Source organism: Rutilus rutilus (assembly GCF_951802725.1).
Source record: "Rutilus rutilus genome assembly, chromosome: 1".
Classification (NCBI taxonomy): Eukaryota; Metazoa; Chordata; class Actinopteri; order Cypriniformes; family Leuciscidae; genus Rutilus; species Rutilus rutilus.
Genome location: NC_140209.1, coordinates 57,666,368 through 57,682,542, shown reverse-complemented (window position 1 = coordinate 57,682,542; position 16,175 = coordinate 57,666,368). Strand labels below are relative to the sequence as shown.

The 16,175-nt window shown below is 36.7% G+C and overlaps 1 protein-coding gene and 1 pseudogene across 2 annotated transcripts; both read right to left on the bottom strand.

Moving 5' to 3' along the window:
- Positions 1 to 5,989: 5,989 nt before the first annotated feature.
- On the bottom strand, positions 5,990 to 7,542 carry LOC311300390 (parvalbumin beta). Its single transcript, XM_084424641.1, has 5 exons — positions 7,366 to 7,542; positions 6,855 to 6,915; positions 6,642 to 6,774; positions 6,457 to 6,566; positions 5,990 to 6,276 (listed from the first exon to the last, which is right to left on the bottom strand). The coding sequence occupies exons 2-5, from the start codon at positions 6,907 to 6,909 to the stop codon at positions 6,251 to 6,253; spliced, it is 324 nt and encodes a 107-aa protein (XP_084280767.1). The 5' UTR covers positions 6,910 to 6,915; positions 7,366 to 7,542; the 3' UTR covers positions 5,990 to 6,250.
- Positions 7,543 to 10,144: 2,602 nt separating this feature from the next.
- On the bottom strand, positions 10,145 to 16,140 carry LOC311300388 (parvalbumin beta 2-like; annotated as a pseudogene). Its single transcript, XR_014630339.1, has 5 exons — positions 16,041 to 16,140; positions 15,547 to 15,626; positions 13,449 to 13,581; positions 13,248 to 13,357; positions 10,145 to 10,436 (listed from the first exon to the last, which is right to left on the bottom strand). The product of XR_014630339.1 is annotated as a parvalbumin beta 2-like (transcript).
- Between the last annotated feature and the right edge of the window lie 35 nt (positions 16,141 to 16,175).

Sequence of the window (16,175 nt, the reverse complement as noted above, 5' to 3'; positions counted from 1 at the left end):
CTACCTTGACAGTCCTTGAGCGCACTGTCGATGGCATCAGCGGAAAGAACAGATGACAGTGACATGGTCCTGAAGAAGAAGAAGAAGAACAGTTTTAAATAATTAACTCTTTTTCACAAGCAGCTGTCATATCTCTCCACACTGTACATTTATTTGAATCTAGTCTAGGCTGATTTGTGTATTCAAAGGGTTTTGTACATTGGCATGTTGCTATGCACTGTAAAAAGTGTTCAGTTCACTTACTTAAAAAACCCATTGCCTTAAAATTATGAAGTCAATAAACTTCATGCTTAATTAAAAAAATTAAGTAATGTGGAATTGTCAAGTACACATAACTTAATTTTTTCAATTAAGCATTACGTTTATTTACTTGATAATTTTAAGTTAACGGGTGCACTCGTTTTTTTTAAGTAAGTGAACTGAACACTTTTCACAGTGCATAGCAACATGCCAATGTGCAAAACCCTTTGAATACACAAATCAGCCTAGACCAGACTCAAATAAATCTCGCCTGGATTAAAATGAAAAAGATGATCTGCCTGAAACGTTGTCGAGCAATGCTTTCCATCAAAATAAATAAATAATCGACTAAAGATACAGGATGACACAAGTTCAGCATTTTACATACTCCTTTTTTCCCCTCAAATATATTCTAATGCAATCAAATAAAACCCCCATATGCATGCATTTTCAATGCAATTATTATAAAAAAATGCACATACACGTACATGCAATTGAAAAAAAGTGTAATTAATGCACTTCATTAAAACCCTACACAATAGCTACATGCAATTTTCTTAAAAAAAAAGAGAAAAAACTTTAGCCTAAATGCATGCCGTTTTAATATAAACCTTGCACGCTCATGCGTGCCCCACACAAAAAGAGATTGCGGTGGGAAAGCTGGGACTCTTACCTCGGTGAAGTTCTCCTGGCAGGTGATTCAACAGAAGTAAGGCTGAGTGGTGACTGCGAGTCGGTCCAGGTGCGATTTATATAGGTCTGAATTCAGTGACAATGGCTAATTCTTGAGTTACCAGTCTGTGGATCAAATTCTAACTGCCAGGCCCCAGCTCAAATTACTTACCTAACTAATTAACCTGTACTATTTATATCTGTTTTACTGTGTGTGTGTGTGTGTGTGTGTGGGCCAACCCTCATCTGTGACGCCCTTGTAAAAGGCAAATTAAGTAATAAATGCTTTGCTGTCTACCTGCTCATCACGTCCCTCCCATCCTATATCATAATACAGGCATCACACTCGTTCACCCCTGTCATGCACATCCGATCCTCCTCTCAGGTTGGTCAGTCGCTCCCTCCCTCTTTCCCCGCTGCTTTACATGAGGTCATTCCAGATTCCTCATTATAATATTACATAAACACTTTTATATTGCATTGCTGTTGGGAGGTGGACAAATTCTGGGGATGCTCGAAAGCCACCTTTCCTTGATGTTAGCTTTAATTTATCGCTTTCCAGATGTCTATTACTTTATAAATCCCATAATCTGTAATGGATTTTTTTTTTTTTTGCCGTAATCTGCTCCATATTGTCTTTCTGAACAGATGGGAGCTTATAATCCACTGCTCACCAGATGCACATACACACACACACACATAGTGTCTCTGCTGTTTTAGAGAGTGTCATGAGAGTTTATCCTTCTCATTTCACCCTCCATAGGCAGACAAACAGCGAGCTGTCATTTTTCCTCTGCTGATTCAGGGATTCAAGGTCACCTTTTGACCAGCGCCCAGCAGCACGCTGTAATCAATGTTTAAAACGCACCTGCTAGACGCATATATTATGTAAGAGGGTGCAATATGTCCTCAAGTGCAAAAAAAAAACAGACACTGCTCGCTTAACTTTTTGTCACCAAACCCGCATGTTACAATTAAACTGAGGTACTGTTTCCATCGGAGCGATGGAGTTACAGACAGCGCATCCATCATACGCGTGTAACAGATATAGAGGCCATTTTTGTTCTTGACTTACCTAGTTATCTCATGATTTAATGGTCATGAACATAAAATGCATGATTTTCATTTTTTCAATGACAGATTGTGCAGTTGAATCATGTGCATTGCCTTTAAGTAGAAATTTTGGGGTCAGAAAGATAAAAAAAAAAAAAAAAAAAAAAAATTATTCAGCAAGGATGCATTAAATAGATCAAAGGTGACAGTAAATACATTTATAATGTTACAAAATATGTCTGTTTCAAATAAATGTTGTTCTTTTGCACTTTCTTTTCATCAAAGAATCCTGAAAACAAAAGATCATGGTTTCCACAGAGACATTAAGCTGCATAACCTGTTCAAAATTGATAATAATAAATGTTTCTTGAACATCAGATCATCATATTATAATGATTTCTGAAGGATCATGTGACACTGAAGACTGGAGTAATGCTGCTATAAATTCACAGTTATAATAATTACATTATAAAATGTATTCAAATAGAAAACATATATTTTACATTGTAACAATCTTTCACTAAATAATATTATTTGACTCTCTTTTTGATCAAATAAATACAGCCTTGTTGAGCATAAGAGACTTTAAAAACATTAAAAAATCTGACTGAAAGTTTTGAATGGTATTAATGTGTTTGTTTGAAAGGTAAATACTGTCATTTTGATCAATTTAATGCATCCTTGCCGAATAAAAGTATTATATATATATACAATATATCTATATATGACAAGTTTAAATTTGTTTTTATTGAACAATTTTAATGCATCTATTATTATTATTAATATTACTTGTGGTTGTTGTTGCTGTTTCAATTGCACTCAGCACATCTGCTAGTGTCAGCATCTATAAGCATTTACATTGACCGTCATGTTTGAGCGCATCACCAGAGACTGCGTTAGTTCATGCTTGCCTGGCTACTGAGTTGCAGGGCGCCCATGGCCCATTTAAATGCATTAGGTGGAGGTGTTTGCTGTGACATGTTTTGGGACAGTCCATGCGTGGGATAACCCGCACGGCGAAACCCAAGAGCCTGGAGCTGACAAGGACACCGGATACAGAGGTGTTGCTTACCCAGAAACACTGATGTCATGGGCCATGATGATACCTCATATCCTATACGGTTACTAAGCAATCCTTTATTTATTCATTTACGTTTGCTTATATTCTCTGCAGGCACTAAGCTACACTACGCTTACTGACCTCTACTAGGGTGTCTGTTTTGGCAACACTCAGCTGCTTTAAGTACTACTTTAAGTGGTACGATAGCCTAGATGCTAGTTAGCCTCTGACTCTGACTAAAAGTTTGAGCGTGTCAGAGCATATCGTACCACTTTTTAGCCTCTAGGCCTACTCTCTCTCAAAAGAAAAAAAAAGGTTTTTTTTTTTTTTTTACCTTTATTTAATGGTACAACAGCAGCCTTTAAGGGACATCTTTTGTACCGTATCTACCTCTAAAAGGTGCATATAGTAACTTAATAATAATAATAATATAAACTTAATTTTATATAGCACCTTTAAAGCGGGTTGTCAAGGCACTTTACACAATAAAACAGACATAAAAATACAAAGCTTACAAAAAACAAAAGAACAGACTGGAATACAAAATAATTAAAACCATAAAGAAAAAGCTAATCAATATACAGGTGCTGGTCATAAAATTAGAATATCATCAAAAAGTTGATTTATGTCAAGAATTCAACTTAACAGGTGAAACTAATATATTATATAGACTCATTACATGCAAAGTGAGATATTTCAAGCCTTTATTTGTTATAATATTGATGATTATGGCTTACAGCTTATGAAACACTTCTCAGAATATTACATGAAATCACACAGTAATTACACAGTAATACCATGGTCATTGAACCAGGTTTTGGTTCTTTTGGCAGTGTGGGCAGGTGCAAATCCTGCTGGAAAATGAAGGAAGCATGAAGTGCTCTGAAAATGTTCTGAATGCTCTGAAACCTGTATATATATGTTTACATGTTTTTATACTAACACTAATTTCGCACACATTGCAATTTGTTAAGTGTGGTTTTAGGAACCCCAGCAAGAAGTGCATCGCAGTAGTCAATGCGGGAAAAAAAAACTAAAGTATTGATAAGCCTTTCAGTCACAGGAAAAGATGGCATAGGGCGAAGTCAAGCAATATTTCTGAGATGAAAAAAGGGTCAAAAGACAAACTCTTACATTCTTTTATTCACGTAGTTTGGAACTCCAAAGCAGTTTAACATTATGAACCAGCTCTACGAAGCTGATGAGGAGAGCCAATAAGCAAAACCTCAGTCCTATCACTATTAAGACACAAAACGTTTTTGGTCATCCATGTTTTTATCTCAGAAATGCAATGTGAGAGAAAAGAAACATCCACATTTTAACCAGGCATAGAGTGGGTATAAATGTGAGTATCATCTGCATGGAAGGGATAATTAACCCTGAGTGATCTTGAGAGCAATCCAAGAGGAAATATAATATATATATTAATTCTGAAAAAAGTAAGGGGCCTAAAATTGAACCCTGTGGGACACCAGTATAGGGACAGAGCCAATCTCAGACCTGAATGCCCAATGGCCAATCAAAAATAGTCCAAATATCAAAACTCAAAATATGCCATTCCCACATCTAAAAAACATATTTTAAAGTCACTGTTAAAGTCACTGCAAATTGAAAACCAATATATCGTTTAGTGATCATAAACGCAGCTCAGAGACACCAGTTGCCCTGCCTTAAGCTTAACATCTAGAACAGTTTTATCATTTAAAGTCCCCCTGTGGTGAAAATCAAGCTTTTAATGTTGTTTATATGTCTATGTGCTGTTTTTAATGTGCTTTAAGACAAACCATGTGTAAATTCATAAGTCGACACCATTGCTGAGTATTTTCTCCTTAAAACTGCAGTGAACCAAAGAAAAATGTGGTTTGAAATCGCTGGTGTTTCTGACATCACAAACTACCTTGTAACCAATCAGATCAACTGGTGATCATCAACAAGTGGATCTCTGAGCTGCTGTGAGTGAGTAGAGGCGGGGCTCATTTGCATATTCATAGAACCTCGTATACTAAATGAGGCAAAGGTGTAGTTACATTCAAGCTATTTTAAGGCATGAAGACATTTTTTTTCAAGGAAAAAACATTTAAATATGTCATTTTGGTGAAATTATTGACTACAGGTGGGACTTTAAAATATTTCAATACAAGCATTTCAGTCATATTTAATTCATGCAATGTCAAACCTTTAACCCCTTGGGTATCAACCCGCAATTTTTTTTTCTGACAGACAGTGTATAAAAAATAATAAAAATAAGTATAATTGGCTACTTATACATTTTTAATCAAGTAAATCAAGTTTTACAAGTAAACGTGTGCAATATAATGTTTACAATAAGCAATTCATTTTGTCTGGTGTGTGCACTTTCAAAGGAGTTTGAGATGCTTTTCCTAACACATTGTCAAGTAATGCCATCTAGTGGACCATTTAACCTAAAACATCACTGTAAAAATATTGCTGCCTTAAATTTGCAAACAACTTGGATTTTTAAGTCATTTCAACTTACAGTTGAATCTTGTATAACTTGTTATAAAAATGTTGCTTAACGTATTTTACATGTAAAATGCAATGTAAAACATAAAACATATGTTGTCATAACTTATTGATCATACACTTTTGTGTATAGTGTACGCTCGTGGAATAAAAATATTTATTTATTTATTTGAACAGTTAAACATTGGCTTGTTAGTGAGTAATTATCACCTTTGTAATAGTTTCTTAAGTATGAGTCTGCACTAAAAATATATGTGATCAACCAAACAAACCGGAAATATAATAAACAAGCCATTGATAATAATAATATAAAAAATCATAGTGTCTATGGCAGTGATCCCATAGATAAACCTAGCAAATTTATGTATTTTTCAATTTCTGTGATTTTATTTCATGGAAATGTGATTAATAAAAACTTCATCCATACAGCTAGCTAGAGTGAAAAGCAGATTTGCAACAAAAAATGAAAAGAAGTCAAGGTTATATTGAAAAAGAATATTTATTCTTTTCTTGTCGTCCGTTCCCGTAAAAGTGCATCAGATTTTACAGTAAGCAAAATTCATATTTAAGACAGGAGACACAACCGCTACATTCACGGTCATCGTTTTGACAGTGTGCTGCATGGGAGGAAACTTCTCATAAGCATCATGAGTATAAAAATTATTTATAGTAGGATGAAAATGGGAGGTCTTTGGCAAAGTTGTTCCTTCAGAGCTAAAGGTGTTGTTGGTCAGAGGCAATTTATGCCTTAACCAAGGCAGCGAACTCTGTCGGAAAGAAACAAAGAAAGCGTGTTAAACATTCAGTCATGGTTTTCAATCAAATATTATGCATTTTGATATTCTTAGAGCACTTTGAAGCACATTGAGGTGCATTGGGATTGTACTCAAGAGATTCCGAGACCATGTGTAATGTTTGAAGCAGGCTTAATCTTAAAGGTGACTGACCATCAATTCCGATCTTGCCGTCACCGTCAGCGTCTCCAGCTTTTAGGAAAGTCTTGGTCTCTGCGTCAGTCAGTGCCCTGGCACCAGCCTTGAAGTTCTGCAGGAACAGTCTGCCAGCACAGAGTTCAGTTTATCAGTACATTCAAGATGCAAGTATTTCTTCATGAGCTCAAAGCTGCTCTTACTTGAGTTCCTCCTCCTCAATGAAGCCACTCTTGTCCTGATCGATGATTTCAAAGGCCTTCTTGACATCATCGGCGGACTTGGCTGACATGCCGACCTTGGCGAAGAAAGCCTTGTGGTTGAAGGAGTCAGCAGCTGTGTGGGAAATATGGGAAAGAGGTAAATAAATGCACGCATTTAATGTGATAAAGATCTGGTGGCTCACGCTGTCTCACCCTTGCATGCCTCCAGTGCTGCAGTGATGTCAGCTTCCTTCAAGCCGAATGCCATCTTTAGCTGAATGATACATAAAACAGAACATTAAAACAAGAAACGCGTGTCGTCACACAGCTGCCTGAAAGCTCAGGTGTGTTTAGTCCAGTTTGCCTCAAAATATGGCCATTTGACAGATTGCTTTATATTATTACTTGATATAACTTAGGATTACTTAATATCTGAGCATGTATAACATTTCATGCCATTTCAGCCCATGCAAATCCCAAATAAAACAGCGAAAAGGGAAGCGTGCCGCATGTGGATTTGAGTTACGAGGATGTTAAGTCCCAAAGGGTCCATGAAGTCCTCTTAAAATAAACCAGCATTGCAAACAGTTCCACAGCCGATTGAGATGATGAGAAAATTTAGGATGCGACCTTCGTTTATGCTCCGAAACAAATCTGGAAGAACCAGTCCTGCATTTTGTTTTTTTGTTTGTTTTTTTCCTCCGTAGATAAACTGCAAACTCACCTCTTTTGTCTTTTGGTGCTGAAGGTAGTTTCAGAAGACTCGAGCTGTGAACTGCAGTGGTCTCCGGGCCCCTGATCTCCCCCTTATATACCTTCAGCCACTCCAAATATGAATCATAATGTAATAGACACCCGCTGGCCGAGGGGGGCGGCTTGACATGCGTCCACCAGACACGCTGTACTATATTTATCCTCAAAAATGAAGATGCTTAAAAGGTGCGTTTGAAAAAAAAGTCCATCATATACTTGCATGCTAATAATACAAGCTGCTGATAGTGCATTGACATATTCCTATGGACACTCGCTCATGGGGTTTGGAAAGAGTATATGAAGGGAAGCTTGCGGGACGAATTTCAGAGGGACATTTCTGTTTGTGTTCAGGGTATGGACTCTCCGGTTGATTTTGCTTGTGTTTCATGTAAAGTGGTTCGTTCAGTGATAATTTTGCATGTTGTTATTTGTGTGTGCATATGCTGTGTTGGATTTTGCCACATTAAACACGTTGTCTGAATTTGTCCTGGTTTTCTTCTGTACGCAAACATTTTAGTTTTGGTCAACTCCAGGATTTACTAGTCCAATATGTTCCCTTGACTTACTTTTCCTCCATTTGACATATGGCAAACTTGAATTTACTATAATATATAGTTTATACACTGAAGAAACACATTTAGTGTAGACAATTTTCACTCAGAAATTGCAAGCAAATTTCACAATTACTTTCAATGAAATTGCAAGTAACACATTGATTTGAATGTGAAATTTTGAGGTAGAAAAACTGATTTAAAAAAAGGCCTCCAATAGGCTAATCTTTCTTTTATTTATGGCTACATCTTTCCCCCATTGAACTTGTTACAGATTTGCCTGTTCTTTTTAGTGAATGTAGGTCTACACTGTACAGTATGAGGTGTGTTACTATTAATTCGCCCCTGACAGTTGCACACAGCGTTCAAACAGCAGAGAGCAGCAGTGCTCATCCTGGCTGATGGCTGTCTTTCACAGGTCAGAAAATCTTCTACTTGTTCTGCACCGTCGAAAGCTGAACTGTAAGGTACATACCTGAATTTTGTTTTACATTAGAACTGAAGGCTAACGCCGTTCTTACACCGTTCCATTTCTGACGTAGGACAACTTGTTTTTCCTGTGAGAAGTAGCGCGAGCGCTTGAAGTAGCCTACGTCAGAAATAGAACGACACATCATCGTCTGGAATTTGTCGTGCCGCATTCAGTCTAAACAACGCCGATTCTACTTGCTTTTGTCGCAGTGTTTTTGTCCGGTGTAGACACGGTGTAATCTTCTAAATTGTCTATAGCAGGGGTGTCTAAACTCGGTCCTGGAGAGTTTAGAGAGTTTAGCTCAAACCATGATCGAACTCACCTTTCTGCAATTGTCTTCTTTTTTAACGGCAGTTGTCTAGTCACAGCAATTGTCTAGTCATAGCCATGCACAGTCTGCAATTGTCTAGTAACTCTGAAGACTTTGAATAACTCTTTCAGGTGTGTTTGATTAGGGTTGGAACTAAACTCTGACCAGATTTGAGGAACCCTGATGTAAAGTTCTAATATGTCAACGATTGTATCACCATTGTGGTTAGTAGAACATTAATACACGAGCATTGCCAGTTGCTCTGATGAAATCGTGCCCGTTGCAGGGCGTTTAATGGGATTTGGAAGACTGAGCTTGGCTGAGTGTTTGATGAGCTATTCTGTGCATTCGGGACGCTGCCATGGACTCTAATTGGGCATGCGAAAACTATCCTCTGCAAATCCCTTGCAGTGCATCTCAGCAAATCTCTGGGCCTTCCCTCGCCCAGCCTTGTGCCAAGAGCATCCTGCAGGACATCCCTGGCTACTGGTGCATTCAAGTCCTCCTGGGAAGTTCGTATTTACGAGTTGGGAAGTCATGCCATGCCCAGACATAGTGTCGGCCCAGATCTGGGCCACGTCTGGTACATGTGGATTTAACGTGTACCAGATGTGGCCATACTGGCCAGACACTATGTTGCTGTCTGGGTCGTCGGAGAAAGATGGCGGTGTACCCTCTATTAATTAACTAAACAAAAATACTTCAGGATTTAACTACGTCTAGAAAACAAAAAACGAAGAATGTGCATCAAACTGTTTTTAATTCATTTATGAAGCCACTGCAAACTTTATCGTTACATATTATATTGTTATATTACAATGCTATTATACTTTGTGCTGGCAATTATGCTGCCTTCACATGCTATTGGAAGTTTCCTAATTCCCACTTCTGGAGTGATTTCAAGTGCTTTGTTGTCGTAAATAACATGAATCATGGAGGACACCGGGTTTATTCATGCCTATTAATTGGGAAAATCTGATGATATTTAGTGTCCCATTCATTGCATTCACTACGCTATCAAAATCATGTCCAATTTTTAACAATGAAACTCATATTTAGGATAATTCCAATAGCATGTGAAGGCAGCATTAGCTTATTTGGTTGTAAATAAAAAAGCATGACAATGCCACTGCTATATTACCTATAAATATCGTTGTATTCCGCCATGTTTCTCACTGACACGTCCCCAATTCGAAAACATCGGGCCTTAAAGAAAATTCCGAGCATCCCACTTGTATTTACGACTTTGTGGTGGCGTTCATACGCGTTCAACTCGCGAATACGATCTTTCCGGCATGACTTGAACGCACCATATCAGTGCATTATCATGAAGAGAACTTCCCCGGAGGACATCTGACAACACAACGGGAACGTCGATTAGCGGCGAATGCGTAAAAAAGCTCGCTTCAAAGACATGTTACACCAAAACTATATTTATTCCTTGTTTTTCACTCTTCCCCAGAAGTGCATTCAAGATTGTACATTTGCACAGGCCAGTGGGCTTGAAATAAAACATCCAACTTACACATACAAATACCCTTATCCAGACACGTACTCGAAACCAAGTAAACTGTCCAAAGTCAGTCATGAATAAGATCATATAAAAAAGTTCCGCTGAGAAAGTTGTGAGCTGTCGTGAGTTCTGGTTCCTTGAATTTGGACGGGTCTTGGTCAGATGAAAATTTAAGCCTTTACAAGAGCAGCAAACTCTGTGAGATGAGACAAAGATGAGACAGAGATCAGACTACCATTAGTCAATTCTGCAAGTATCACCATTTTAATTTCCAAATATCGTCAAGGGTCTGCTATAGTGTTGATAAACTGCACTGCCAATCATCTTCCTGAACTATAGTATAGAGCTTCAGTAGTTGCTGCCAAGTGACAGAGCTCAAAAACAAGAACGTCCTACTGGAACTGACACTTACATGATTAGGCCTGGTTTTGTTGTTATTGTGATATTTGGTTGTGAATTCAATTCTTTTTTTTTTGACAATTTGGTAGCTAGGTAAAAATAATCTAACTGGCTAACATGGACCTTGTTGAAATTGCAAGAACGAATTGTGATAGTTTTGGTAGCATCCATGAGAATGGGTTGAAAATGTTATTGCAAAAATATTTGTTACATTTTATGAAAAAAATAAAATAATAATTTATATGTGCAGAAAATGTATAATCATGAATACAGTAGGCCTATATTTTTTTATTTGCATATGAATAAATATAATATATATAAATATAAATAGCATATGTATAAGTTAATATAATATATATATATATATATTTAATAAATATATATTAAAATATATATGTAAAAATGGTATATCTACAATTAGAAATTTACATATTTAAAAGTAGACTTGAGTATCAGTAAAAATGGGTTTAAAATGTTATTGAAAGTTTTCTTTAAAAAGTTAATTTAAAAATGTATGTGTGGAAAATGTATAATGGTTCATATTTTTTATAAAAAAAAAATATATATATATATACAGGGTGGGCCATTTATATGGATACACCGTAATAACATGGGAATGGTTGGTGATATTAAAGTCCTGTTTGTGGCACATTAGTATATGTGAGGGGGCAAACTCCTCAAGATGGGTGGTGACCATGGTGGCCATTTAGAAGTCGGCCATCTTGGATACAACTTTTGTTTTTTCAATAGGAAGAGGGCCATGTGACACATCAAACTTATTGGTAATGTCACAAGAAAAACAATGGAGTGCTTGGTTTCAACGTAACTTTATTCGTTCATGAGTTATTTACAAGTTTCTGACCACTTATAAAATGTGTTCAATGTGCTGCCCATTGTGTTGGATTGTCAATGCAACCCTGTTCTCCCACTCTTCACAAAGAGAAACTTGTAAATAACTCATGAACGAATAAAGTTACGTTGAAACCAAGCACACCATTGTTTTTCTTGTGACATTACCAATAAGTTTGATGTGTCACATGGCCCTCTTCCTATTGAAAAAACAAAAGTTGTATCCAAGATGGCCGACTTCTAAATGGCCACCATGGTCACCACCCATCTTGAGGAGTTTGCCCCCTCACATATACTAATGTGCCACAAACAGGACTTTAATATCACCAACCATTCCCATGTTATTATGGTGTATCCATATAAATGGCCCACCCTGTATATCTACAATTAGGAATTTACATTTGAATTTTTTTACTTGATGGAAATGTTATCACGACTTTTTTGATGAGAAATGTAAATGTACATGCGTGGAAGATGTATAGAAAAAAAATAACATTTGCATTTGAATAAATATATTAGTTAATATTAAAATAAATTCAGTATATATACAATTAATCATTTACTTTTACATTTTTTTATATAATGTAATATATAATTGCAAAATTACTTTATTTATTGTAATATCTGAGAACAAATAATACATTCATTTGTTTCAATATACCTCTTAACCGTAATTTATTTTACATATGAATATAAATATATATCTAAGTACATATTAAATATACATGTACAATATTTCTACTATTAGATAAAAAAAATTTTTTTTAATTTTTTTATTCATGTTGAGGCCATGCAGTATAAATGTGAAATCTGAACTATTGGCCTGACCGCTGCAATCTCACAGCAATTCGTAACTATTTTACGCTTTGCTTAAAGGGATAGTTCACCCAAAAACTAAAAACTCTGTCATGATTTACTCATCCTCAAGTGGGGCGCCATTGACTTCCATAGTATTTGTTTTTCCTACTATGGAAGTCAATGGAGCCCATCAACTCTCTGGTTGCCAACATTCTTATAGTATCTTCTTTTGTGTTCAACAGAAGAGAGAAACTCACACAGGTTTGGAACAACATGATGACAGGTTTTTCATTTTTGGGTGAACTATCCCTTTAATTGGTGGCTAATTTGGCTAATTGGCTAATTTGTAGGATCTGTTTAAACCCCAGTGACGGTTAAGTTTAGGGGCGGAGTTAGAGGTAATGAGTTACTTTTAAAAATCTACCATTCAAACCGTACAAATTCATTGGAAATCGCCACCTCGTAAAATAATGACCTTTTCCCGTGAGATCAAATTGGCCCGACCCAGTGTTGCCAATTTAGCGACTTTTTTCAAAAAAGCGACCAGCGGCAAATATTGCGACTTTTTGGATTGCTGGTTGACATGCAGTCAGTCACTATATCATGCTTGTTCTATTGTCTCACAGAAAATATGCAAAAGAGAACAGCTTTACTGGATATTCGCTATATATCGCATTAAAATACAGTATGAGAGCACGGATCAGGGGAGGAAACGGATGTAAAGTGCCGACAGTTGGCGCATTGCGTCACCTAGCGACTTTTACTGACTTTTCGAGCAGGCTTTAGCTGCTTTCCAGTGAAAATAGTTGCACTTTCTCGTCAAAAAGGCAACCTCCACTACACCGAACTTTAACGTAAAGCACACCGGAGCTTACGCTTCCTATCTCGATGCGAGTTCAACTCTTCTAGATCTCAAAAAAAAGTAATTGACGATTCTGTAAAATCGTCATTTTTCATTTACCATCAACTCCAAGCATGCCATCACCGTCACTGTCGCCGGCGGCAAGGAAGGTCTTGGTCTCTTTGTCGGTCAGATCCCTGGCACCAGCCTTGAAGTTCTTCAGGAACAGCCTACAGAAAGAGCACAGGCCTGCTGTGAAGCCCATACAACTGTCTTTTGTCGGACATTTGTCCCATGTAAACGATGTGTTAAGAGTCTCACTTCAGCTCCTCCTCCTCAATGAAGCCACTGTTGTCCTGGTCAATGATGAAGAAAGCCTTCTTGACATCATCGGCTGACTTGGCTGACAGGCCGACCTTGGCGAAGAAGGACTTGTAGTCAAAGGAGTCAGCAGCTGTGGAGAGAGATGATTCATTTGATCAAACTATTGTTATGCTACTTTTACAGTAGCCTAACCCAGCTAACAGGGAACGCGCATGCTCAGAAGAACAAACATTGTGGAAAGGTTCTCTCAAAGTTATGAACAAACGTTATACTAGTGACGTTAATAGAACGCTCTTTCAGGGTTGTCTGGTGTTTAATTATGAAGATAACCCTACATGAACGTTCTGTTGATGTTTCTGGATACTGGTTGCTCTAGCATTAGCACAAAAATATTTATAATGGAAACTTCTTCTGACATTGTTTCAGAACCTTCAGAGAACCTTCAAAAGTAACATTTCCGTAACGTTTGAAGAGTGATAAAATGGAATTTTCACTTAAAGGATAATTCCGGTATTTAACACTTTGAGTCTATTTTGTAGTTTGTTTTGGATAAACAAGAGTGGTGGACAAAGAAATTTTGACAATGGTTCCTGTCTCGACTTTTTGACTATTTTAGAATTGCCCTAAAATTCTTTGTCCACCACTCTTGTTCATCCAAAACAAACTACAAAATAGACTCAAAGAGTTAAATACCGGAATTATCCTTTAATGTTTGCAAAAAAAAAAAAAAAATCCTAAACATTCAGAGAATATTCAGAAATAGCATTTTATATGTAAATGTTTGCAAAACAGTCTTAGAACATAATTTTGTTAGCTGGGAAGGAAGCCATTTAAAACATTTCATGTGCTTTTCTAAATTTTTTACCTTCTAAAACTATTTTTCACATCTTAGAATGGCAGTCATCAAATACATTTTAGAATAAAAGTCATCAAAAAATACATAAACACTATGTAGAAGTTTATGGAACAAAAAAAGTTCCATAAAAAAATTCCATTGTACTTCTGTGTATAGCTGGCCACTTGTTGACTGTTTTTTTCCCCCTCAATATCCTGTCCAATTAATTTATGAAAAATGAATTATGTTTATGAAAATTTGAATATTCATTAATATTTTAGTTTTGAAAAATAAATTCAACTTCTACAAAACAAATTTTAAGCATTTAAACAGAAGTCTTTAGATCATGTTTCTAAATAACCCAAATATTTATTTATTTATTTATTTATTTATTTATTTATCATGAGTCTATATTTATTCATGTAAATACCCCCCCCCCCCATTTCCTGTCCAATTCATTTCTTCTGTATTATATTTATTAAAAATGTAATATTTATTAATATTTTTGTTTTGAAAAAGAAATTCAAAGTCTTTAGATCATGTTTCTAAATAGCCCAAATAATATAATATAATATAATATAATTGCTATAAATGACTTTCTTTAATGTTATATATGATACATCTTATAATATATTAATTTGTTTAATTTGACCTCTTCAACATCATTTGTTTGTTTTGGATTTCACATATGTCTATATTTATACATGTATATCAAATCCTCAGATTAAATATGGTCACTCCCCCCCCCCCCCCCCCCCCCCCCCCCCCACACACACTTTATATCCTGTCCAATTAGTTTATTCTGTATTATATTTATTAAAATTTAGATATTTATTAATTGTTTTGTTTTGAAAAAGATATTCAACTTCTACAAAACAAATGTAGGCATTTAGGCAGAAGTCTTTAGAACATGTTTCTAAATAGCCCAAATAATATAATATAATTAGTGTAATACAATTGCTATAAATGACTTTCTTTTGTGTTATATCTGATATATATCTTATAATATGTTCATTTCATTATGCCTCTTCAACATCATTTGTTTGTTTGGGATTTCATGTGACTATATTTACTCATGTGTTTCAAATCTTCAGATTAAATTTGGCCACTTGTTGACTCCAGAAACGGCAGGAAACATAATCCAGCCGGAAACTGTTTGGCTCATCCCTTTTTTACTGGTTTCCTCAATGCCAGTCTATCATCTAGTGTTTTCCCAGATGTGGGACCCCTGCAATCTGAGATGATCACGTGACGTCTTACCCTGGCAGGCAGCGATGGCAGCATCCACATCAGCTGCGGCGAGCATAGAGGCGACGGCCATTCTTCTGCTTCTGAGTAAGCTGCAAAACAGTATTGAGTGAGAACAATTCACAAATGAGTTCAATTCTGTATTCCCCCGTCAGTGCCACACATGCATCATGAAGTGCTCTGATTCGAATGTCTCAAGTGCCTGATTTTCCTCTTTCACTTAAAAGTTTGCACACTACAACTGATAGTTGGTGCTCACAACCCCCTATTTCCTCTAGTTATCCTCAGAGTTCAAGCAATCGACATTTACTGTCCAAGTTCTGCGGTCTTTATCACCCGCATCCATCGCGGGACGTGTGACCCACATGCCTCCCGATGCTCTCTCCGTTACCAATATTCCCATCACGTCCCTGTCCGTGAGCTGTGGTGATGTTCAGTGACTTTTCTCTGAGAAGCCTGATCCTAAAGCGTGAATGTGTCAGATGAATCGATCCACTTGCACTCACCTTGCGCTCGTCTAAGGCGAGTGAAAAACCGAAGGAGTTAGTCGAGGTGTGAGGCAGCACTTCTGCGTCTCCCGGTTTATATATCCCTCAGCCTCACCATTTACAGGAATTCAATGCTCAGTAACTGATAGCTCT

Coding starts and splice junctions, on each gene's coding strand:
- LOC311300390 (XM_084424641.1), bottom strand. CDS start 6,909: ATGGCATTCGGCTTGAAGGAAGCTGACATCACTGCAGCACTGGAGGCA. Junction 6,775..6,854: donor AGCACTGGAGGCATGCAAGG/GTGAGACAGCGT, acceptor TTTCCCACACAG/CTGCTGACTCCTTCAACCAC. Junction 6,567..6,641: donor ATTGAGGAGGAGGAACTCAA/GTAAGAGCAGCT, acceptor CTGTGCTGGCAG/ACTGTTCCTGCAGAACTTCA.